This window comes from Canis aureus, chromosome 5 (genome assembly GCF_053574225.1).
Source record: "Canis aureus isolate CA01 chromosome 5, VMU_Caureus_v.1.0, whole genome shotgun sequence".
Lineage (NCBI taxonomy): Eukaryota > Metazoa > Chordata > Mammalia > Carnivora > Canidae > Canis > Canis aureus.
In genome coordinates, this window is record NC_135615.1 from 82511222 (window position 1) to 82528845 (window position 17624).

Genomic DNA, 17624 nt, shown 5'->3' on the forward strand with positions numbered 1-17624 from the left:
TCTAGGAGGAGACAAGAGAGCCAAAGAGGAGAAGGCAGCTGCTACCATGCTGAGTGAGCTGGACCCAGCCGGCAGCAATCCGCCCCCAGGCCCGGGCAGGGAGCCCAAAGAGGAGCGGGGTGGCCAGGCCGAGAGCACGGCCAGCGGTGAGTCGTGGCACCGAGGACCCGGCCGTCCGTCCCATCACCTCCCCAGGGCCCAGAGGTAGGGTGGCACAGGCTACTGTACCCCTTGAGTTCTCGTTCCCCAGAATGACCTGCTGTTGGCTTGGGGGCGCCTGTCCAGCCAGAGCAGAGGCACAAGCAGCTTGAGTTTGGATGTGCTGGGCCCCTGCTCCAGGCCACCGCCGCTGCCAGGGACCTGGTCTAGGAGAGCCATCAGGCCCCTGGATGGAGGGTCCTAATCCAGCCTCTGGTGTTTGCACACCACACCCAGGCGCAGAGCAGACGGAGAAGGCCGATGCCCCTCGGGAGCCGCCCCCCGTGGAGCCCAAGCCAGACCCCACGAGCAGCATGGCTGCTGCTGAGGCCGAGGGCGCCTTGTCGGAGAGCTCAGAGCAAGGTACCCGGGGGCCACGTGGAGCCGGCCCGCACGCCCAGGTCCCCCGAGGTCCCTCCCCCTGCCCCACCTCCAGCTGATCCCACTGTGAGTCATGCCTTAGCTTTGGGCCCAAGTCATCTTTCCATTCTGGAAATCTGACCTTTGGTTGCACACCCAGCCTTGCTTCTGTTGGCACAGATGTGTTGCTGGTGCAGCGCCCGCACTTCTGCTGCTTCCCGGTGCTGCGCACCATCGGGGAGCCCGGCCGCCCCCAGCACCCGCTGTGTTAGCAAGTCCAGCGTCCTGGGGAACGAGGCCACCGCCCCTCCCAGCGGCAGGTGGCCCTGCCTGCTTGTCTGGGGAGGCCGCCTCCTTTGCTGGCTGTGAGGTCGCGACCTTTGGAGGCCGCTTCTTGCCCTCCCAGGCATCTCAGTGCCTGCCCTTCTGCCCGCAGAGATGGAGGTGGAGCCGGCCAGGAAAGGGGAAGTGCGAGAGGATGAGGGCGCAGGGGCCGCCGAGGTCAAGGAAGAGGGGCCGCCGCTGGAGAAGGGGGAGGCCCCTGAGGAGAGCGAGGAGTCGGCCAGCACCGACTCGGGCCAGGAGCTGGGCGCTGAGGCCCGGGGCCTGCGCTCGGGCACCTACGGCGACCGCACGGAGTCCAAGGCCTACGGCTCCGTCATCCACAAGTGCGAGGTGCGGCCCTCCCTGCGGCCCCTGCCCGCGGCCCCCGCCCCCCACCCCGCGGCCCTGACGCCTGCTCCCCCGCTGCACCCCGCAGGACTGCGGCAAAGAGTTCACGCACACGGGCAACTTCAAGCGGCACATCCGCATCCACACGGGCGAGAAGCCCTTCTCGTGCCGGGAGTGCAGCAAGGCCTTCTCGGACCCGGCCGCGTGCAAGGCCCACGAGAAGACCCACAGGTAGCCCGCGCGCAGCCGCCCCCCGCCCCCCGCCCCCCGCCCCGGCCTCTGGGTGCCCCGAGAGCCTCACCCCTCCGTCGCCCTGTGACCACCAGCCCGCTGAAGCCGTACGGCTGCGAGGAGTGCGGCAAGAGCTACCGGCTCATCAGCCTGCTGAACCTGCACAAGAAGCGGCACTCGGGCGAGGCGCGCTACCGCTGCGAGGACTGCGGCAAGCTCTTCACCACGTCGGGCAACCTGAAGCGCCACCAGCTGGTGCACAGCGGCGAGAAGCCCTACCAGTGCGACTACTGTGGCCGCTCCTTCTCCGACCCCACGTCCAAGATGCGCCACCTGGAGACCCACGACACGGACAAGGAGCACAAGTGCCCTCACTGCGACAAGAAGTTCAACCAGGTGTGCTCGCGGGAGGCGAGGGTGAGGAGGCGGCGGCTGAGGAGGGAGGGCCGCCCCGCTGCCGGGGAAGCTGGGAGGACGGCTCGAGGCTGGGTGGGCTGGGGCCCCGAAGAACTAGGGTGAGCTGGTTTTCCCTTTTTCACCTCCGGGACCTGGAACATTCCACTGGCCTCGAGGAAAGATGGAGTGCTCCAGGGGCCCCCAGGGAGGGCTGAGAATCCCTTGTCCCCTGGTGGGAGGGGCCTCCCGCACTGTGTTCCTTGGGGTGGCCCTTCTGACCCCTTCCCTGGGCGCAGGTGGGGAATCTGAAGGCCCATCTGAAGATCCACATCGCCGACGGGCCCCTCAAGTGCCGAGAGTGTGGGAAGCAGTTCACCACCTCAGGTAGGGCCGGGGCTGCCCCCAGCCACCCGCTGCCCTCATGCCCCTGCACCCCCAGCCGCCCGCTGCCCCTCATGCCCCTGCACCCCCAGCCGCCCGCTGCCCCTCACGCCCCTGTACCCCCAGCCGCCCGCTGCCCCTCACGCCCCTGCACCCCCCAGCCGCCCGCTGCCCCTCACGCCCCTGCACCCCCAGCCGCCCGCTGCCCCTCACGCCCCTGCACCCCCCAGCCTCCCGCTGCCCCTCACGCCCCTGCACCCCCCAGCCGCCCGCTGCCCCTCACGCCCCTGCACCCCCAGCCGCCCGCTGCCCCTCACGCCCCTGCACCCCCAGCCGCCCGCTGTTCCTCACGCCCCTGCACCCCCCAGCTTCCCGCTGCCCCTCACGCCCCTGCACCCCCCAGCCTCCCGCTGCCCCTCACGCCCCTGCACCCCCCAGCCGCCCGCTGCCCCTCACGCCCCTGCACCCCCCAGCCGCCCACTTCCCCTCACGCAGGCGCCCCTTGCGTCTCGCCACAGGGAACCTCAAGCGGCACCTTCGGATCCACAGCGGGGAGAAGCCCTATGTGTGCATCCACTGCCAGCGGCAGTTTGCAGACCCCGGTGCCCTGCAGCGGCACGTCCGCATCCACACAGGTAGGCGAGTGGGCCCGGCGCTGCCGGGGGGCGGGGGAGGGGGGCGGCTGGGAGGTGGAGGCGCCCACACTTTCTCCTGCCCCGTCCCCAGGCGAGAAGCCGTGCCAGTGTGTGATGTGCGGCAAGGCCTTTACCCAGGCCAGCTCCCTCATCGCGCATGTGCGCCAGCACACAGGGGAGAAGCCCTACGTCTGCGAGCGCTGTGGCAAGAGGTCCTGCCCTGCCTGTCCCTCCCCTGCCCCGGGCCCTGCGGGGGTCCCCGGCAGCCTGCGCGGTGTAGGGGGTCAGGATGCCAACCTAGGGCTCAGTTGGGAACCGGGCCAACCACTGCTCCAGTCCAGGCTTAGGTCCCCGGGGTCGGCTCTGATCTAGAGGTGGCGACAGGAGGCCCCAGCTCAGCTCAGCTCAGCATCCCCAAACCAGGCTTGGGCAGTTGGGTGCCAGCCCATCCCTGTGTGGCCCTGCAGGTTCGTCCAGTCCAGCCAGTTGGCCAATCACATTCGTCACCATGACAACATTCGCCCTCACAAGTGCAGCGTGTGCAGCAAGGCCTTCGTGAATGTGGGGGACCTGTCCAAGCACATCATCATCCACACTGGTGAGCCTGGGCCCACCGCTCACCTGTCCCTGGTTCTTGGCGGGGTGGCGGGCAGGGAGGTCCCTCCAGATCGTGGCCTGGGGTGCTGACCCTAGCTGCAGGTGGCCTTGAAGGAGGCTCAGTTCAAACGAGGACCCCCTCTTCCTAGTATCCAGAAGGCACAGCGGCCACTGGAGGCTACCCCAGGGCACTTGCTGCTGGAAGAGACAGGGCTTTGGGGCAGCTGGAGGCCACTGAGGTCCTCCCCCCTCCCCCCAGCGGCAGGCGAGAACCTTGCCTTCCCCCCCAGGAGAGAAGCCTTACCTGTGTGACAAGTGTGGCCGTGGCTTCAACCGGGTGGACAACCTGCGTTCCCATGTGAAGACCGTGCACCAGGGCAAGGCGGGCATCAAAATACTGGAGCCCGAGGAGGGTGGCGAGGTCAGCGTGGTCACTGTTGATGACATGGTCACGCTGGCGACCGAGGCACTGGCGGCAACAGCCGTCACTCAGCTCACAGGTGCGGGCTGCGGGCAGCTGGGGGTGGTCGTGGGCAGCTTGCCTCTGGGGTGGCCGCGAAGGGGCAGGGCCCTTTGGCCTCAGGCCCTGCGGACTTGGCCCTTCACCCGCAGTGGTCCCGGTGGGCGCCGCGGTAACCGCCGATGAGACGGAAGTACTCAAGGCTGAGATCAGCAAAGCAGTGAAGCAAGTACAGGAGGAAGGTGAGGGGGCGCCCGGGGGTGGGAGTGGGGGGGCGGTGGAGGCCCGGGCCCTCCCCGCTCTGACCACGGCCCTGCCTCCCACAGACCCCAACACCCACATCCTCTATGCCTGTGACTCCTGTGGGGACAAGTTCCTGGACGCCAACAGCCTTGCCCAGCACGTGCGGATCCACACGGCGCAGGCGCTGGTCATGTTCCAGACGGACGCGGACTTCTACCAGCAGTACGGGCCAGGCAGCGCGTGGCCGGCCGGGCAGGTGCTGCAGGCTGGGGAGCTGGTCTTCCGCCCTCGGGACGGGGCCGACGGCCCGCCCGCTCTGGCAGAGACGCCCCCCGCGGCCCCAGAGTGTCCACCGCCCGCTGAGTGACGGGCGGCCCTCCTGTGACTGCTATTTAAGGATGGACGGCGCCCTAGAGGAGAGGGTGGCCCCATTCCCTAGAGAGAATAAATTGGATTATTTTCTAACGCTGCCTATAGCTCCCTGTAGGGGGGGCGGGAGCTGGCACAGCCGTGGCTGGTGCCCCGGGAGGGCTGCTCCCCCCGGGAGGCCGCTCTAGGGAAAGGCTGGCTTCCTCGCCCTGAGTCGGGGTGCGGGCGGCACGCTCGGGGCCAGAGACCGGGGCTCCCCGCAGCCCGTCCCTCATCCGGTCTCCTCCTCGGGCTTCTCACCTGTTCAGCTTCAGGACCTGAGCTCCCCTCTCCGCCACGGAGCACAGCCGTGAGCCCGCTCCCCTCTGCCCAGGCGGGTTGGCTTCCCCGGATCCAGGCCGCCCAGAGCGCCCAGCTCAGAAGCCCACTCAGCCCGAGCAGCAAGGTAGGCAGAGAGCCAGGCCCCCAGGCCCCGGGCCGTCCGTCGGGCGTGGGGAAGCCCGAGGCCTCCACCCTCCCTCGCAGGATCTAGGCCGGGCCAGGGCCAGCTCTGGGGAACCTTTGGTTGCCCTGAGCCGATGGAGTCTACGACCAAGCCGAGGGTCAGAGAGGAGTGGCCGGGAGCTTCGATGGGGGAGGTGGGGACGGGGACGCGGCAAGCAGGGCCACGGAGCCCCCCCGGCAGGGAGCCCCCCGCCCTTGGCAGGGAGCCCTGTCGCTGTCCCTGCCCCTCCCCAGGTTTGCTCCCAGCAGCTGTCCTCCCTCATCAGAGGGCGCCACCTCCTCATTCCGCAGGTGTAGGTTGGGAGGAACCCTCAACTCTGTGCCCCTCTAGCTTGTAGGGAGTGGGTCCAGCTGCAGGGACGCCCCCCACCCCCAGGCCAGGCTGTGCCGCTGCCGCTGCAGGGCCGCCGCTCCAGACCCCGAGGAGGAAGGGGGGCGAGACACGAGACGCCAAAGCTTGCTTATTAGGAGGTTTCTGAGTCGGCCCGTGGGTGGGGTTTTTTTCTGTATCCAACTTTGAAGTGCCTTCCGCGTTACCCAGGAACATACAAGTTCAGTCTGTGGCAGAAACCTCTTTTGTACAAGACGGTGACGCTTGGGAGGGTCAAGTGGCAGGGAAGCAGCTGGTCCCACAGGCAGATGTGGGGAGGGAAGCAGAAGCGGGACGAGGGAAGCCAGGGTCCTCCCACCCGAGTGACAATCACATCCACGCTTGACGTGTTTTGTATTTTTTAATAAAGTTTGTAATCCAATGGACACACAAAACAAAACTGCGCTGAGAAAACCAGTTTCATAAATTAATAAGTGTTAGGAAGTTGGGGGGAGAGGTCAAGGTAACAGGAAGAGGGGAAGCCAGTCTTTTTTGTACAGTCTGTGTGTGTGTGTGTGTGTGTGACACTTCCAAATCGCGGGGGCAGGGCCCGTGCTGTAACGAAGCGCACTTATACAAATGAGTGACAATACAAAGTCTGAGTATGAAAATAAGATTTTTCTCTGAAAACACATTTTTGGCACAGATTAAAAAAAATGTATGTCAGGGGAATTTGATTTTTTTTAAGTCAGTATTATATATATTTATATATATTATATATTTATATATACACACATCCCAAGTTCTGCATATCCCACCAGGAAAGAAAATCCTTCTGTTTGCTCTTTTTCGATTGTAAACTGTACATCCGGGTAAATCAGAGATGGTGGTGGCAGGAGAATTAAGAAAGGTGACACATCCAAATGAGCAAGGGGAAGGGCAGGGTGGGGACCAAACAACCCAATGAAATGTTCCTTGACCCCAATGTTTCAGCAGAAGCCTGAAGTCCTGCGCTAGAGTCCTCGATGCGTGTTCAGGTACACCAAGACATCCAGAGTGTCACAGCCTGTCTTCACTGTGCAAAAGTCCAAGTCACTAATTTAGTGCAAAGGCAGTTCTGTTTTGTTTCTTAAAAACAAAAACAACAAAAAATTAATTCCACTGCCCAGTTCCTTTTCTCCAGAGGAGAGAGAAACCCAGCCCTAAGGTGTGTGCAGAGTCCATTGGTAGGTGGTCTGTCCTCGGGCTAAATATCATGTAAACACACAGGTAGCAGCACCACTGCCCAGAGGGGTCGGCCCCCCTGAGCCGGGTGGGCGGGCTCGAGGGCGAGGCTGGCATCTGGCAGTGGAGCAGATCCCCTCCGGCAGCTGCCTCCTCCACCTGACTGGGTTGTCCTGGGTTAACGTTTTGCTGCAGAGCCTCGGGGACATACACCGAGTGGTGACCGTTCAGTGGCTCACACGGAGGCAATGACAATCATGAGGTGGGGAGAAATGTTGGAGATGCTGGCAAGGAGGTCGGGAGCCAGACGGGACAGGTGGCTCTCTGAGAACTCGCAGGGCGGGAAGATCTGTAGCACGTAGGCGGGCTGGAGAGGGGGACGAGAGAGAAATGGGATCCCCGGTCTCCACATCAGCCACCCCACCCCACTACCATCCCGTAACATTTCCAACTGGGGGCTAGGACTGTGCCCACCAGGAGGGGCCTACATGTCAGAAAACCAACCGAATTATCCTGGGAGTCACCTCCGCAGCAGGAAGTAAAAACCCCGCTGTCTCAGCTGACCCTGGGTTAGCTCTAGGGTGGGCAATGGTGGCCTTGTCAGTGTCCTCTATCCAAAACACCCTTTTGCCCACATCTGAGCCCCCTCTGGACAACCCTAACGTGGCCCTGGGAGCCCCTGCCGGCAGACTGGACAGCCTGCCCGCCTAGACCAGCCCCCACGTACGTGTCCCAAGGAGGACACCGAGCTGACCTGATTGGAGCCGGGGTTGGGAACGTTGATGATTCCTGCCGCCTGCTTGGCCTGCAGGTAGGTGATGAAGGCCGCCTTGAGGGACTCGGTCTGGCTCACCACGTCCTCTTGGTCGCGGCCACAGGGCAGAGCCAGCAGCAGACAGTAATCTGTCTCCACCTGTGACAGAAGCCGTCGTCCAATCAGGGGACTCTCGGCCAGACCACAGCCCCATGCCTGTCCAACCCCGGGTTCGGCTCCTAAGTTCACAAAGGCCCCCCCCATGCTGAGGTGACCTCAAGAGTCCACCCAACTTGTTGATTAAGGAAAACCCTGTTTCCGAGCCTAGAGGAATCTTGCACCCCACCGCAGATAGAACAGGCCAGGCGTGCCACTCCCACACCCCAAGGGCAAGCCCGGTCCTCCTTCGTGGGCAGGGCAGCCGCCCGCCTGGGGCCGGAGACTTACCGTCATCCTCCGGGCAACCCCTTCCAGCTGCGAGGCCTCCAGCCGCATCCTCTGGGCGATCCTCAGTGGGGGGCCTCCCTCAGAGAGGGGCAGAGACCGATGCGCCAGGACATTGTTGCCGGAGACGAAGTGGAGCTGCACGGCAGCCGTGTCATTCTTGAGGGCCAGCAGGCCCTGCCACACGATGGGGTACTTCTGCTCTCAGGGAGACAGACAGGAAGTGAGCTCGCAGCTGGAGAACAGAGCCATCCACGCTGGACATGGCTCCAGGCAACAGCTTACTGGCCTAAGTGGGGACCTTAGGACATTTAACCCGGCGCAGAGGTTGGAGGGGAGCGGGGGGCCCCTGCCCAGGCTTACCTTCAGAAGCTGGACCATATCCACAGGCCTCTGGGAAGTCAGGTGTGGAGAAGAATCTGGTTTGGGAGCGGGCTGGGCTTCTGTGTGCGTCAGAGCCAGTCCTGGAGGGGTGCTGGGGCTTGAGGTTGTGGGGACAAACAACGGCTGCTTTGGGGCGGCCTGAGCAGGGAGAGGGGCCGGGAGGTCAGGCTTCAGGGAGACAGACACGGGGGAGGGGTAGGAGGTCTGGCTCGTCTCTGCCTGCGCCCTCTGAACCTGCGCATGAGGCTCGGCTGGCCGGCTTGCGGGCACGGCGGGGAGGCGCGGCTGCTCTACTCCTGTCTGCGTCCCCTTCGCCTCCTGGGAGACCTGAGGCAGCTTGCCGCTTGGTGGCTGGCCTGGCTGGCTGAGCTGGGAGGGCTGGCAGGGCTGCGTGGGCTGGGCAGGCTGTGTGGACTGCACGGGTTGGGCGGGCTGTGTAGACTGTGCAGGCTGAGCGGGCTGCAAAGGCTCGCCTTCAGGAGCCGGGCCCTGGAGTTCGGCGGAGGAGAGGGACGGAGAGTTACACACAGCACCCTGCCCTCACGCCTTGTCCCCCGCCCCCCTCCGCCCAGCCACGGGCTCCGGGGCAGGGTCAGCTGCGGGCGTCCCCTGGAAGTGAGGCCCAGGGCAGTGATCCTGTGGGCACGCGGGACTGAGGGTCCAGGGAAAAGGTCACCAGCTCGCTCCCACCACCCGCCCCTGCCCGATCTCCCAGAGAGCTCCTTCCAGTCTCAGCCCTCTGCATGCTGATCGGATTCCCTCCTCCTGCAATTTAGGGAGCACCTCTTTAAAACCACGGAAAGGGCGACCCATCCCAGGGTCCGTGCCGGCATGCCACCCGCCACAGGGAGGGAGGCTGCCATGTGGCCCTCACCTGAGCGGGAGCCTTGGTCCGAGGAGGTAGGCCGATGGAGGCGGCAGCAGGAAACTGAGTGTGCGTGAGCTGAGCAGGGCCGTGGTAGGTGCGGATGTCTCCGTATCTGTACTCCTGAAACAGCTCCCCACTGGAGTGCACGATCTGCACGCCGTGCGTCACCACCACGGGCGGGGTCAGAGGCAGCCCCTGGAGCTGGTTGCTGGGGGTGACGGTGAGGATGCGGGCCTCACCGTGGGGGGCGGGGGCCGGGGGGGCCTTGGCTTCCGCAGTCTTGGCCGCATCTTTCCCGGGCTGCTGAGGGACCTTGCTGGCCGGTGGCACCTTCACCACCCCGTCTGCCGCCCGGGGCTGCTCGCTGACCGCTGTCACATGCGGATGCACCATGATCCTCACGTCCCGGGGCACGGTGTACGGGTGCAGCCGGTACTCCGACTGCATGACCAGCACCTCTGACTGCACAGGGGCGGCAGCTCGAGCAACAGGCAGGTGATAATGCACTTCCTCCTCTGGGGGATGCTGGGGGGCCAGGGCTGGCACCCCCGCTGCGGCTGGCTGGGGCGTGCCCGCCCGCTGCGGGGCCCTGACCTCTATTTGCTGGGGCTGCAGAGGGGCCCTTGGTGAGTGAAGGGTCTCTGGCCGGATGCTGTAGGTGATGCTGGGCAGTGTGGGAGTGTTCATTCTCACCTCGCCCTGCGACAGGTGGCTGAGGGACACCGTTTGGGTGATGCTGTGGGGCGGCATGATGACAGACTGTTCTGGATGTATGCTAGAGATGAACTGAGGCACAGGAATGCCTGCAGCCAGCATGACTGTGGCATTAGTGGAGAGCGCGGTGGACGTGGTGCTGCTGGGGTGGCATGCTCTCGGGAACGGGGACGGAGCGGGCCCACTGGGTCGAGGAGAATGTGCATCTGGCTTTGTGGCTGCCAGATGGGACACTGTTCGATCTGTCGGGGTGCTGGGCCCCGAGGCGACATGGTTCACTTCTGCAGGCAGCTTGCTGGGCAGAGCAGGAGGGTGGTGGGGGTTGAGAGCCGACCCCAGATTAGCTGGCTGGAGGACCTTGGTCTCTATTTTGAGGGTGACAGGGTCAGCAAGCTTTTTATTCGTGGTGACTATGCTGGGGGTGAGGACCAGCTGGTTGTGAACCAGCACCGGGGGAGTGTTTATGCCCTGGGTGAGAACCTTCACTGTGCCACCCTGGGTGACAGGTGTGGACACAGAGAGGTGAATGGGCTCGGGCTTCTCCAGGGACGGACGGTCAGCCTTCACAGATGAAATCACAGGAGACGCATTATACGTCTGGGCCGTCAGTACCAGGGTGGAATGGGTGGCCACGTTCGCATAGCCCGAAGGAGCCTGGGGGCCTTTGGGCGAAGGCTGTGATGGGGCAACAGAGTCGGGCTTGACCTGGGACTTGGCCACCGACTGCTGGAATTCTATGTCCATGGCGCTGGCCGGGGGGATCTGGCTGATTTTGGCGCTGATCCGCTGCGGCCCTTCAGTCTTCTGCCCCGAGTAGCTCAAGAGCACCACCCCTTCGGAGGTGTTCACGCGCAGCCCAGCGCCGGTGCCCGCGTCTGCCGGACGGTCGTCGATCACGGACATAGACCCCGGGTGGAACCGGCTGTTCTCATTTGTGCTCGGTCTGGGTTTGCACTTTGCCGATGGCGTGATCACCGCACCGGTGACAGTCACCGCACCTGTTGTAGTGGCAGTCACGCTGCCGGATGCAGCAGTCACCGCACCTGCCGTGACAGTCACTGCACCCGCATTCATGGCGCCCGTGGTGGCGTTCACCGTGCCCACGGTGGCGTTCACGGCGCCCGCGGCGGCATTCACTGTGCCCACAGCGGCGTTCACTGGAGTGGTGAGAACATTCACCGGCCCCGTCAGGACATTCACTGGGCCCTTGAGGACGTTCACGGGGCCAGCAGGAGTGTTCACCAGACCTTTAAGGGTGGTCACTGAGCCCTTCACGGGGCCCTTCAGGGCGTTGACCGGGCCGGTCAGGGCGTTCACTGGGACCAACGAGACGTTCACCAGGCCGGTCAGAGCACTCACCAGGCCGGTCAGGGTCTGAGGAGCTGGTTTTGCCAGGGTTATCTTTTGCGAGTTCTCCAAATCAATGCTCACAGGCATCCGGCTAATCACAGAAGTAATTTTGGGAGCAATGACGGGAGCCACCTTTTCCTTTTCAGCGGCTGCTGGAACCTCTGGGGCCGGTGTGTCAGAGGTGTTGGGTACCGGAGCTGCTGGTTTTTCTTCTAAAAGAGACTTCTTAGGCTCCACCGGAGGGGGGGCTGGTGCCTCGTGCAGGCAAGGGGCAGCACTGACAGGCTCTGCAATGGCAGTTGTCACACTCGTGGAGGTGATGCCAGTGGCAGATACGTATTTGGGGTCCATGAGGATCTTCCTCAGTGTACTGGAGCTGGTGTCGATGTCAGAAGCTTTTGTGTCTGGGGGAAGAGCTGGAGACGGGGTGGACTGAGCCCGAGGCTCCTCCTGCCTCGTGATCCACTCTGTGACCTTAGCAGGGGGACTCTGATGTGGGACGCCCCCCGAGGTGACAGGGGGTGGGAGCTTTGCTGCAGTCACAGAGGGGATTGTGGGGGTGGGTGTGCTGGAGTCACTGGGTGGGGTCACGGGGTCACTCTCGATGATGGAATGCACCTTGAATCTGGCTTGAGGCTCGTCCTCCACTGGCGCTGGCTGGGAGGGAACAGGGAGGTCTGGGAGTGCGGACGCTCTGGCAGGAGTCTTCTCCTCAATGCTGCTTTCTTGGGACAAATTCTCCACAGATGGAGTCTTGCTTGGGTCCAAAGCGCAGGATTCAGGCGGAGTGGCCTGGGGCTTTTCCCTCTGCTGCTCTTCCTGTGGAGTCTCCGGGGGTGGCACTGCTGTCCCCTCGTCTGTAGCAGGACTCTTGCTTTGAACTTGGTCAGGTTCCGGGATGTGGGTCTCTGCAGTGGCCCCCGTTTTCTTATTTGTATTCCGTTTGCGGCGCGATCGACTTGTCTTCTGGCGCCCTTTCTCTTTCCGAGTAAGAGTGACTTCTGCTTCTTTTGATGCTTTGGCTTCTGGCACTGGGTGGGAGGTTTCGCTGCCGCTCCCCCCAGCTTCCTTAGTATCTGCTGGGCCTGCTGAGGGGTCAGTGGCACTGGCTGGTGGCCCAGAAGATTCTGTAGCAGCTGTGGTCTCCAAGATGCCAGACACGGCCTCGTCGGTCTCGGGCTCCATTCCTTCCCCGGGGGGCTGCGGCGCTTGAGAGCGGGGCTGCAGATCGGTCTGGGCTTCGGCGGGGTAAGGTGCAGCTGCGGGGAAGTTTTCTGCCTCCCCAGAAATGTCATTGATGATTGAGCCAATGGCTGCAGCCAGTTCCGTTTCACTTGCTTGGTGCGCCGGCTTGTCCCCATCCTCGGTGGAGGAGCCCTCGGGCGCATCTGTGGCCGCCGCCGCCTTGAAGGCGGCAGCCGCGGTCTCAGTGAGCTTTGCAATGTTCTCCACGGCCTGCTCCAGCTCCATCTGCTTGGCTAGCTGATTTGCTTCTGGGGACGGCGTCGAGGCAGACACGTCTTCCTTCTCTTCCGCGTCCTTATTGGCAGGGGCCGGATCGCTGCTCACCTCGGCTGAGAAACCCCCTTCCTTCGGTGGATTCTCACTCTTCTCGGCGGGCCCGGCCACCACCTCGGCCTCCTTCTCCACTGGCGGTCCCGTGGCACCCACCGCCACACTGGGACTGACACTGGTGTCCACATTTTTCAGATTTGCAGATTTGTCCACTGCTGACCTAGCGTTTCGGGATCTTCCTCTCTTTGACTTGGAGTTCTTTTCAGGGGCTTTTTTCTCCACCACTTCAACTGCAGGGGCTTCTGGTGCATTTTTGTCTGTGCTCATTTCTTTTCTGTCACGTTTTTGTTCACTTCCTGCTTCTTCTTTATCAGCCTTGGATTTTGTGTTATTTTCCTTCACGTTTAGTTGGGGACTCACCTCAGTGGCCACTTCCTGACGTTCGGCATCAACTTTTGGCTCATTTTTCCCCCTTTTTCCTTGTGGGCCACCAGCTGCTCCTGATTTTTGGGCTCGTGGGGACCTCCATCCCTCAGCTGGTTTGAGTGTCTCAACTGGTTCTTTTGCCTCAGTCTCCTCATCTTCTTCGGCCCGACGGCGTGTTTTTGGAGGCCTCCCCCTCCTTGGGGTCGTGGGGACTGCCGCGGCCTCCTGAAGCTCTCGCTCCAGTCTCTTCCTGGTCACTCGTGGCTGCTCCACCGGCTCCTTGACGGGAGAACGGCTCTCGTGGTCACCCATGGTTGCATAGACACTCCTCACGTTCCGGCGCCTTGTTCGGCTGAGGGGCAGACTTGGTTCAGGGTGTTCCGGGTCTGCTGCTGCATTTTTAGAGCCAGTCCGTGTAATCTTCTCTGCCTCCAGCTTCAACTCTAAAAGCTTCTGGGCTTCTCCCCGAGGAGAATTGGACCGCTTGAGTTTCTCCCGGTCTATGCGCTCGCTCTTCCTCGTGACCGGCTTCTCCACGGTACTTGCTGTGGCGGCCTGAACAGGGGTCTTGGAACGCTTGCTTTTGTTTGTCTTTTTATCTTTCGTGGCAATGGGGGGATCGACCTCAGTGTCTTCAGAAGCTTGAGACTGAACCTCAGGGACGACTTCAGCTTTCTGATTTGCAGTAGGCTCAACATGAGCAGCTGAGTTTGGCTTTTCCACTTTGGGCTCATCAGCTTCCTCAGGCTTCGGGGTCGGTTTCGGGAGTGCTGGGGTACTATCAGGCTCTGGATCTACAGTGGCCTCTGCCTGGGAAAATGAGGCCCCGGGGGTCGGAGGCTTGGTGTCCATATAAGGCAGCTGATCAGCTGATGAGTTCTCTTCCACAACCAGTGGAGCCCCGGCAGCATCTTTACTGGTGTCCACTCCTGAGGGCAGGTCGACCTGTTCGGTTTGCTGCACAGCCGTGGCAGCCTGCTCCGACACAGGTTTTGCTTCTTCTGAGGCAGAGGCTGGCTCCCTGGGCTTTTCTTCTGTCACCAGAGGCACCTCCCCAGCTTTTTCGCTGGCTGTTGTCTTCTCCAGTGACGATGATGCTGACTCTGGAGCCACAGCTGTCACAGCAGGAGGCCCAGTCGGAGGGGGAGTCTTCAGGTCTGACTCCTTACTCTCCGAAGCAGGTTCTGGGGTCTCAGGATGATCCTCAGTATCCTCCTGCTTCTCAACCTCTTTGGGTTTTTGGTCTTTTTCCTTTTCTTTCTGTTGCATTCGTGTGAGTTCCATAAATCTGCTATGGAAAAGAACTACTGGCTCTTGAATCAAATCGGCTGTGCTGTTTGCTCCATCAGATGTCTGCCGCCCATACAACCTCCCAGAAATGAAGTCGGATTCTTCATCTTTTCTCTCTAGATGCTGCAATCGCTTGGAATCTTGTTCAAAAATTGAGCTGTGTAAAAAACGAGATGCAAATAACTCTTGTCTTTCCTGTTCTTCTTCTTTATGATCATCTTTTTTATCATCCATTTTTCCTTCTGAATCAGTCCGAATTTTCTTCTTTTTCATGTACCAGGATGGAATAGGTCTTGGAGCAGAATCAACCTTTTCTTTATCTTTGTTGTTTCGAAAATTAGCGAAACGGGAGTCCCAATCAAGAAAAGACCAATTTTCTTCTCGAGATGAAGACAGCGATTTAGCTCTTTCAAGCAAAGCCTTAGTGTCTGGTGTGATTGTCTTATCCAATGCAAAAGAATAAAATTTGTTCCTTTCTAAAGAACTGGAGAGCCTTTCATCTCGCTCACGTAATTTGTCTTCTCTGTCCCTCAATAAAAAAGACAGCCGAGAACTCTCATATAAAGCAGAGGCTCTGGGTGAGTGGGACTTGTGTTCACCATCTTCATCAGAATCAGAAGGTACCTCACCAGGTTCCAAGTCACGTACAGACCTCTTTCGAAGGCTGTCTCTCTTAATTATGCTGTTTGGGAAACTCACGTCAAACCTGCTGGCATCTTGTTTCATTTGAGAATCCCACCGATTTAGTTCCTCTTCAGAATTCAAGACAGAGAGCTTTATTTTGGCCATGTCTGCCATCTGTTCTCTCCTGCTAGAATCATACGGATTAAATTTTAAGGACTCTTCTCTGACTGTTATGTTAGAATAGGGGAGACCTTTTTCATCCACTTTAGGAGACCCTTTAACTGATATGAGCCTAGGGGAGCCTACAGGGTCGTCTTCCTCATGGAAGGAACTGTGCCGGATACTTGGAGAGCCGCCAGTCCTTTCGGAGTCTTCACTGATTTGGCGTGAACTTCTGTAATTCCTCTCTCTCTTGGTGCAGATATCAAAATCAACATGGTCCGTTCTTTTCTTTTTGCTTGGAGGAGAGTCATCAGTAACGTCTTGGGGGGGTTTGCCTACCTCGTGAACCAGACTCCGTCTTTCATATTCATCTACATCTTTTTTAGGACTGCCAAACTTCTCAGACTTGGCGATTTCCATCTCCATCTGCTGTTTTCTACGACTCTGTTCCATTTGTTTTCGGTAACTCTGCGTGTGATCAATATCAATGCCAATTTTTTCTTCAGTATTTACCGAATGTGGTTTCTCTTGGCTTGGTTTACATTCAAGTGTCTCATCACGAAGACTGCAATAGTTTTTCCTAATATCTTCTCTCTCTGGTCCCTGATCATCTAATAACGGCAGCTGTTTGATTTGTGATTTTGAGGGAATGGGCTTTTTTGACTGGATTTCTTGATTTTCCACAGATTCGCATACTGGTTCTCCCAGCCTTGCTTGCAGGTCTGAGTTGGGCCTTGAGCCAGTCCCAACAGAAACACTGGCAAGCTCCTGACAGTCTTTAGGGCTGGGAACAGCATTAAGTCTGTCTAGTTTGATTTTTTTAGATTCTCGTTTAAGAATTTCTTTCCTCACAGGTTTTCTTTCCGACTCTCCTTCCCTCAGCAGAATGACATCTCTAGATGATAGGTCAGGCTGCTTTTTTAAAAGTACCCGAGCCTCCTCCATCTCTGGACTACTTTTCTTGACTTCTGATTTTTGCCTTTCTGCTTTCAGATTAGAATCTGCAAAACGCCTCTTCCTTGCTTCCAGCTTCTCCAGATCTGCTGCACTGACCCCGTCAGCAGTCTGCTCTGGTTTTAGGTGCTTCCTGGGCTTAGGCCTACCTTCCTTATCAACCACTTCTATGTGGCTTGACAGTCCCTTTTCCTTTGGCACTTTCATTCGAATAGATTCCAGTTTAGACAAGTCAGATTTTGCAGGTTCCGTTTGACAGACCTGAAGTTTCTGATCTAGGACAGAAGACTTGGCAGTGTCATTATCAAGCTTGGCTTTCAGCTTTTCCAAAGGAGTGTGGTCAATAACTTTCCCCTCTTTCTCTTTCACTCGAGTCAAAACCACACAGGGCATAAGCTCCAGACGGTTTTTTGCTATTCCTTCTTTGTCAGCTTTCTCTCTGCTCAGTTTATTAGAACTCCGTGATTTTTCAGGGCTCTGTTCTCGCTCATTTTCTTGGTCTGTCTCTGAAGACTGAGAACTAGGGGAATGAACTTTTCCTTTTCGTTTCTGCTTTTCAGTTTTATCCTTTTCTACTTTTTCCTTCCTTATTAAGCGTCTTTCTCTTTCCACTCTCTCAGGATCAAAAGTCCTTTCTTTATCTGTCTTTTCATTTTTTGTATAGCGTTCCAAACGAGATTTGTCAAGTTTATCATATCTTGGAGGAGAAAGTGAGCTACAGCTCCCACTCCGGTCCGAGGACCGGCTATAAATCCTCCTTTCAGAATCACTTGGCAACCGCTCAGACTGTGAGGGAGATGCTCCAGGACTCTGTGGGCGTCGCAAGTGCACTGGGCTCTGACTGCGCTCAATTGGCCTCCTCTCATGGTCTCTGTCCCGATCAGACTCAAACCTTTCACGTTCTCTCTCTCGTTCCCTTTGCCTGTAACTGTACTCCCGAATATCTTGTTCATAAGGATCGTTTCTGTAATCCCTATATTCCCGAGGATCGTCATAGTATCGTGATTCATAGTAGTCTCCTTGGTAAGTTTCCCATTCTGAATAAAATTCTCTCCCTCGGGCTGGATAGTCCCGTCTGGAGTCCTCAGGATATGTGCCTGGAGTACGAACATTCTCATAATATGTACGATCTTGGCTATAGTCATAAGATCCCCTTCGTTCCTCTCTATGAAATATGAAAAAGAATGTATTAGTTGTTTTGTTTCCTTGTCACTGACATATTAAACCACACACATGAGATTAACGAAGTCCTGCTTCTAAAAATCTTGGGTGTCTGAGTGGCTCAGTCGGTTAAGCATCTGCCTTGGGCTCAGGTCATGATCTCAGGGTCCTGGGATCGAGCAGGGAGCCTACTTTCCCCTCTACCTCTGACCCCTCCCCTGTTCATGCTCTCGTGTTCCTATGAAATAAATAAATAAAATCTTTAAAAATAAATAAAAGTAAAATAAAACTCTTTGCCATTGTTTACTCATTAGATGTGGACTGTCCAATACTATCCGTAGCCACAACCCACATGTGGCTATTGAGAACTTGAAATTTGAGATGTGAATACAGAATAC

The 17624-nt window shown here is 59.1% G+C and overlaps 2 protein-coding genes across 9 annotated transcripts in view; one reads left to right on the forward strand and one right to left on the reverse strand.

The window, feature by feature from the left end:
* ZBTB17 (zinc finger and BTB domain containing 17) overlaps window positions 1-5816 on the forward strand; it is a 31376-nt gene extending 25560 nt beyond the window's left edge. For 5 of the 6 annotated variants that reach the window (XM_077899506.1, XM_077899507.1, XM_077899509.1 and 2 more), the window contains 12 exons: window positions 6-146; window positions 436-561; window positions 995-1233; window positions 1319-1461; window positions 1557-1857; window positions 2154-2241; window positions 2757-2873; window positions 2965-3085; window positions 3341-3471; window positions 3761-3970; window positions 4083-4172; window positions 4257-5816. In XM_077899506.1, the coding sequence (XP_077755632.1) occupies window positions 6-146; window positions 436-561; window positions 995-1233; window positions 1319-1461; window positions 1557-1857; window positions 2154-2241; window positions 2757-2873; window positions 2965-3085; window positions 3341-3471; window positions 3761-3970; window positions 4083-4172; window positions 4257-4540 (1991 nt within the window). In that variant the 3' untranslated portion in view covers window positions 4541-5816. The remainder of the gene's footprint in view (window positions 1-5; window positions 147-435; window positions 562-994; window positions 1234-1318; window positions 1462-1556; window positions 1858-2153; window positions 2242-2756; window positions 2874-2964; window positions 3086-3340; window positions 3472-3760; window positions 3971-4082; window positions 4173-4256) is intronic. The other variant, XM_077899510.1, reaches the window with a different exon arrangement.
* SPEN (spen family transcriptional repressor) overlaps window positions 5765-17624 on the reverse strand; it is a 94261-nt gene continuing 82401 nt past the window's right edge. For 2 of the 3 annotated variants that reach the window (XM_077899501.1, XM_077899504.1), the window contains 5 exons: window positions 9037-17230; window positions 8142-8651; window positions 7782-7976; window positions 7335-7493; window positions 5765-6947 (listed from right to left, as the gene is read on the reverse strand). In XM_077899501.1, coding sequence (XP_077755627.1) covers window positions 6816-6947; window positions 7335-7493; window positions 7782-7976; window positions 8142-8651; window positions 9037-17230 — 9190 coding nt within the window. In that variant the 3' untranslated portion in view covers window positions 5765-6815. The remainder of the gene's footprint in view (window positions 6948-7334; window positions 7494-7781; window positions 7977-8141; window positions 8652-9036; window positions 17231-17624) is intronic. The other variant, XM_077899502.1, reaches the window with a different exon arrangement.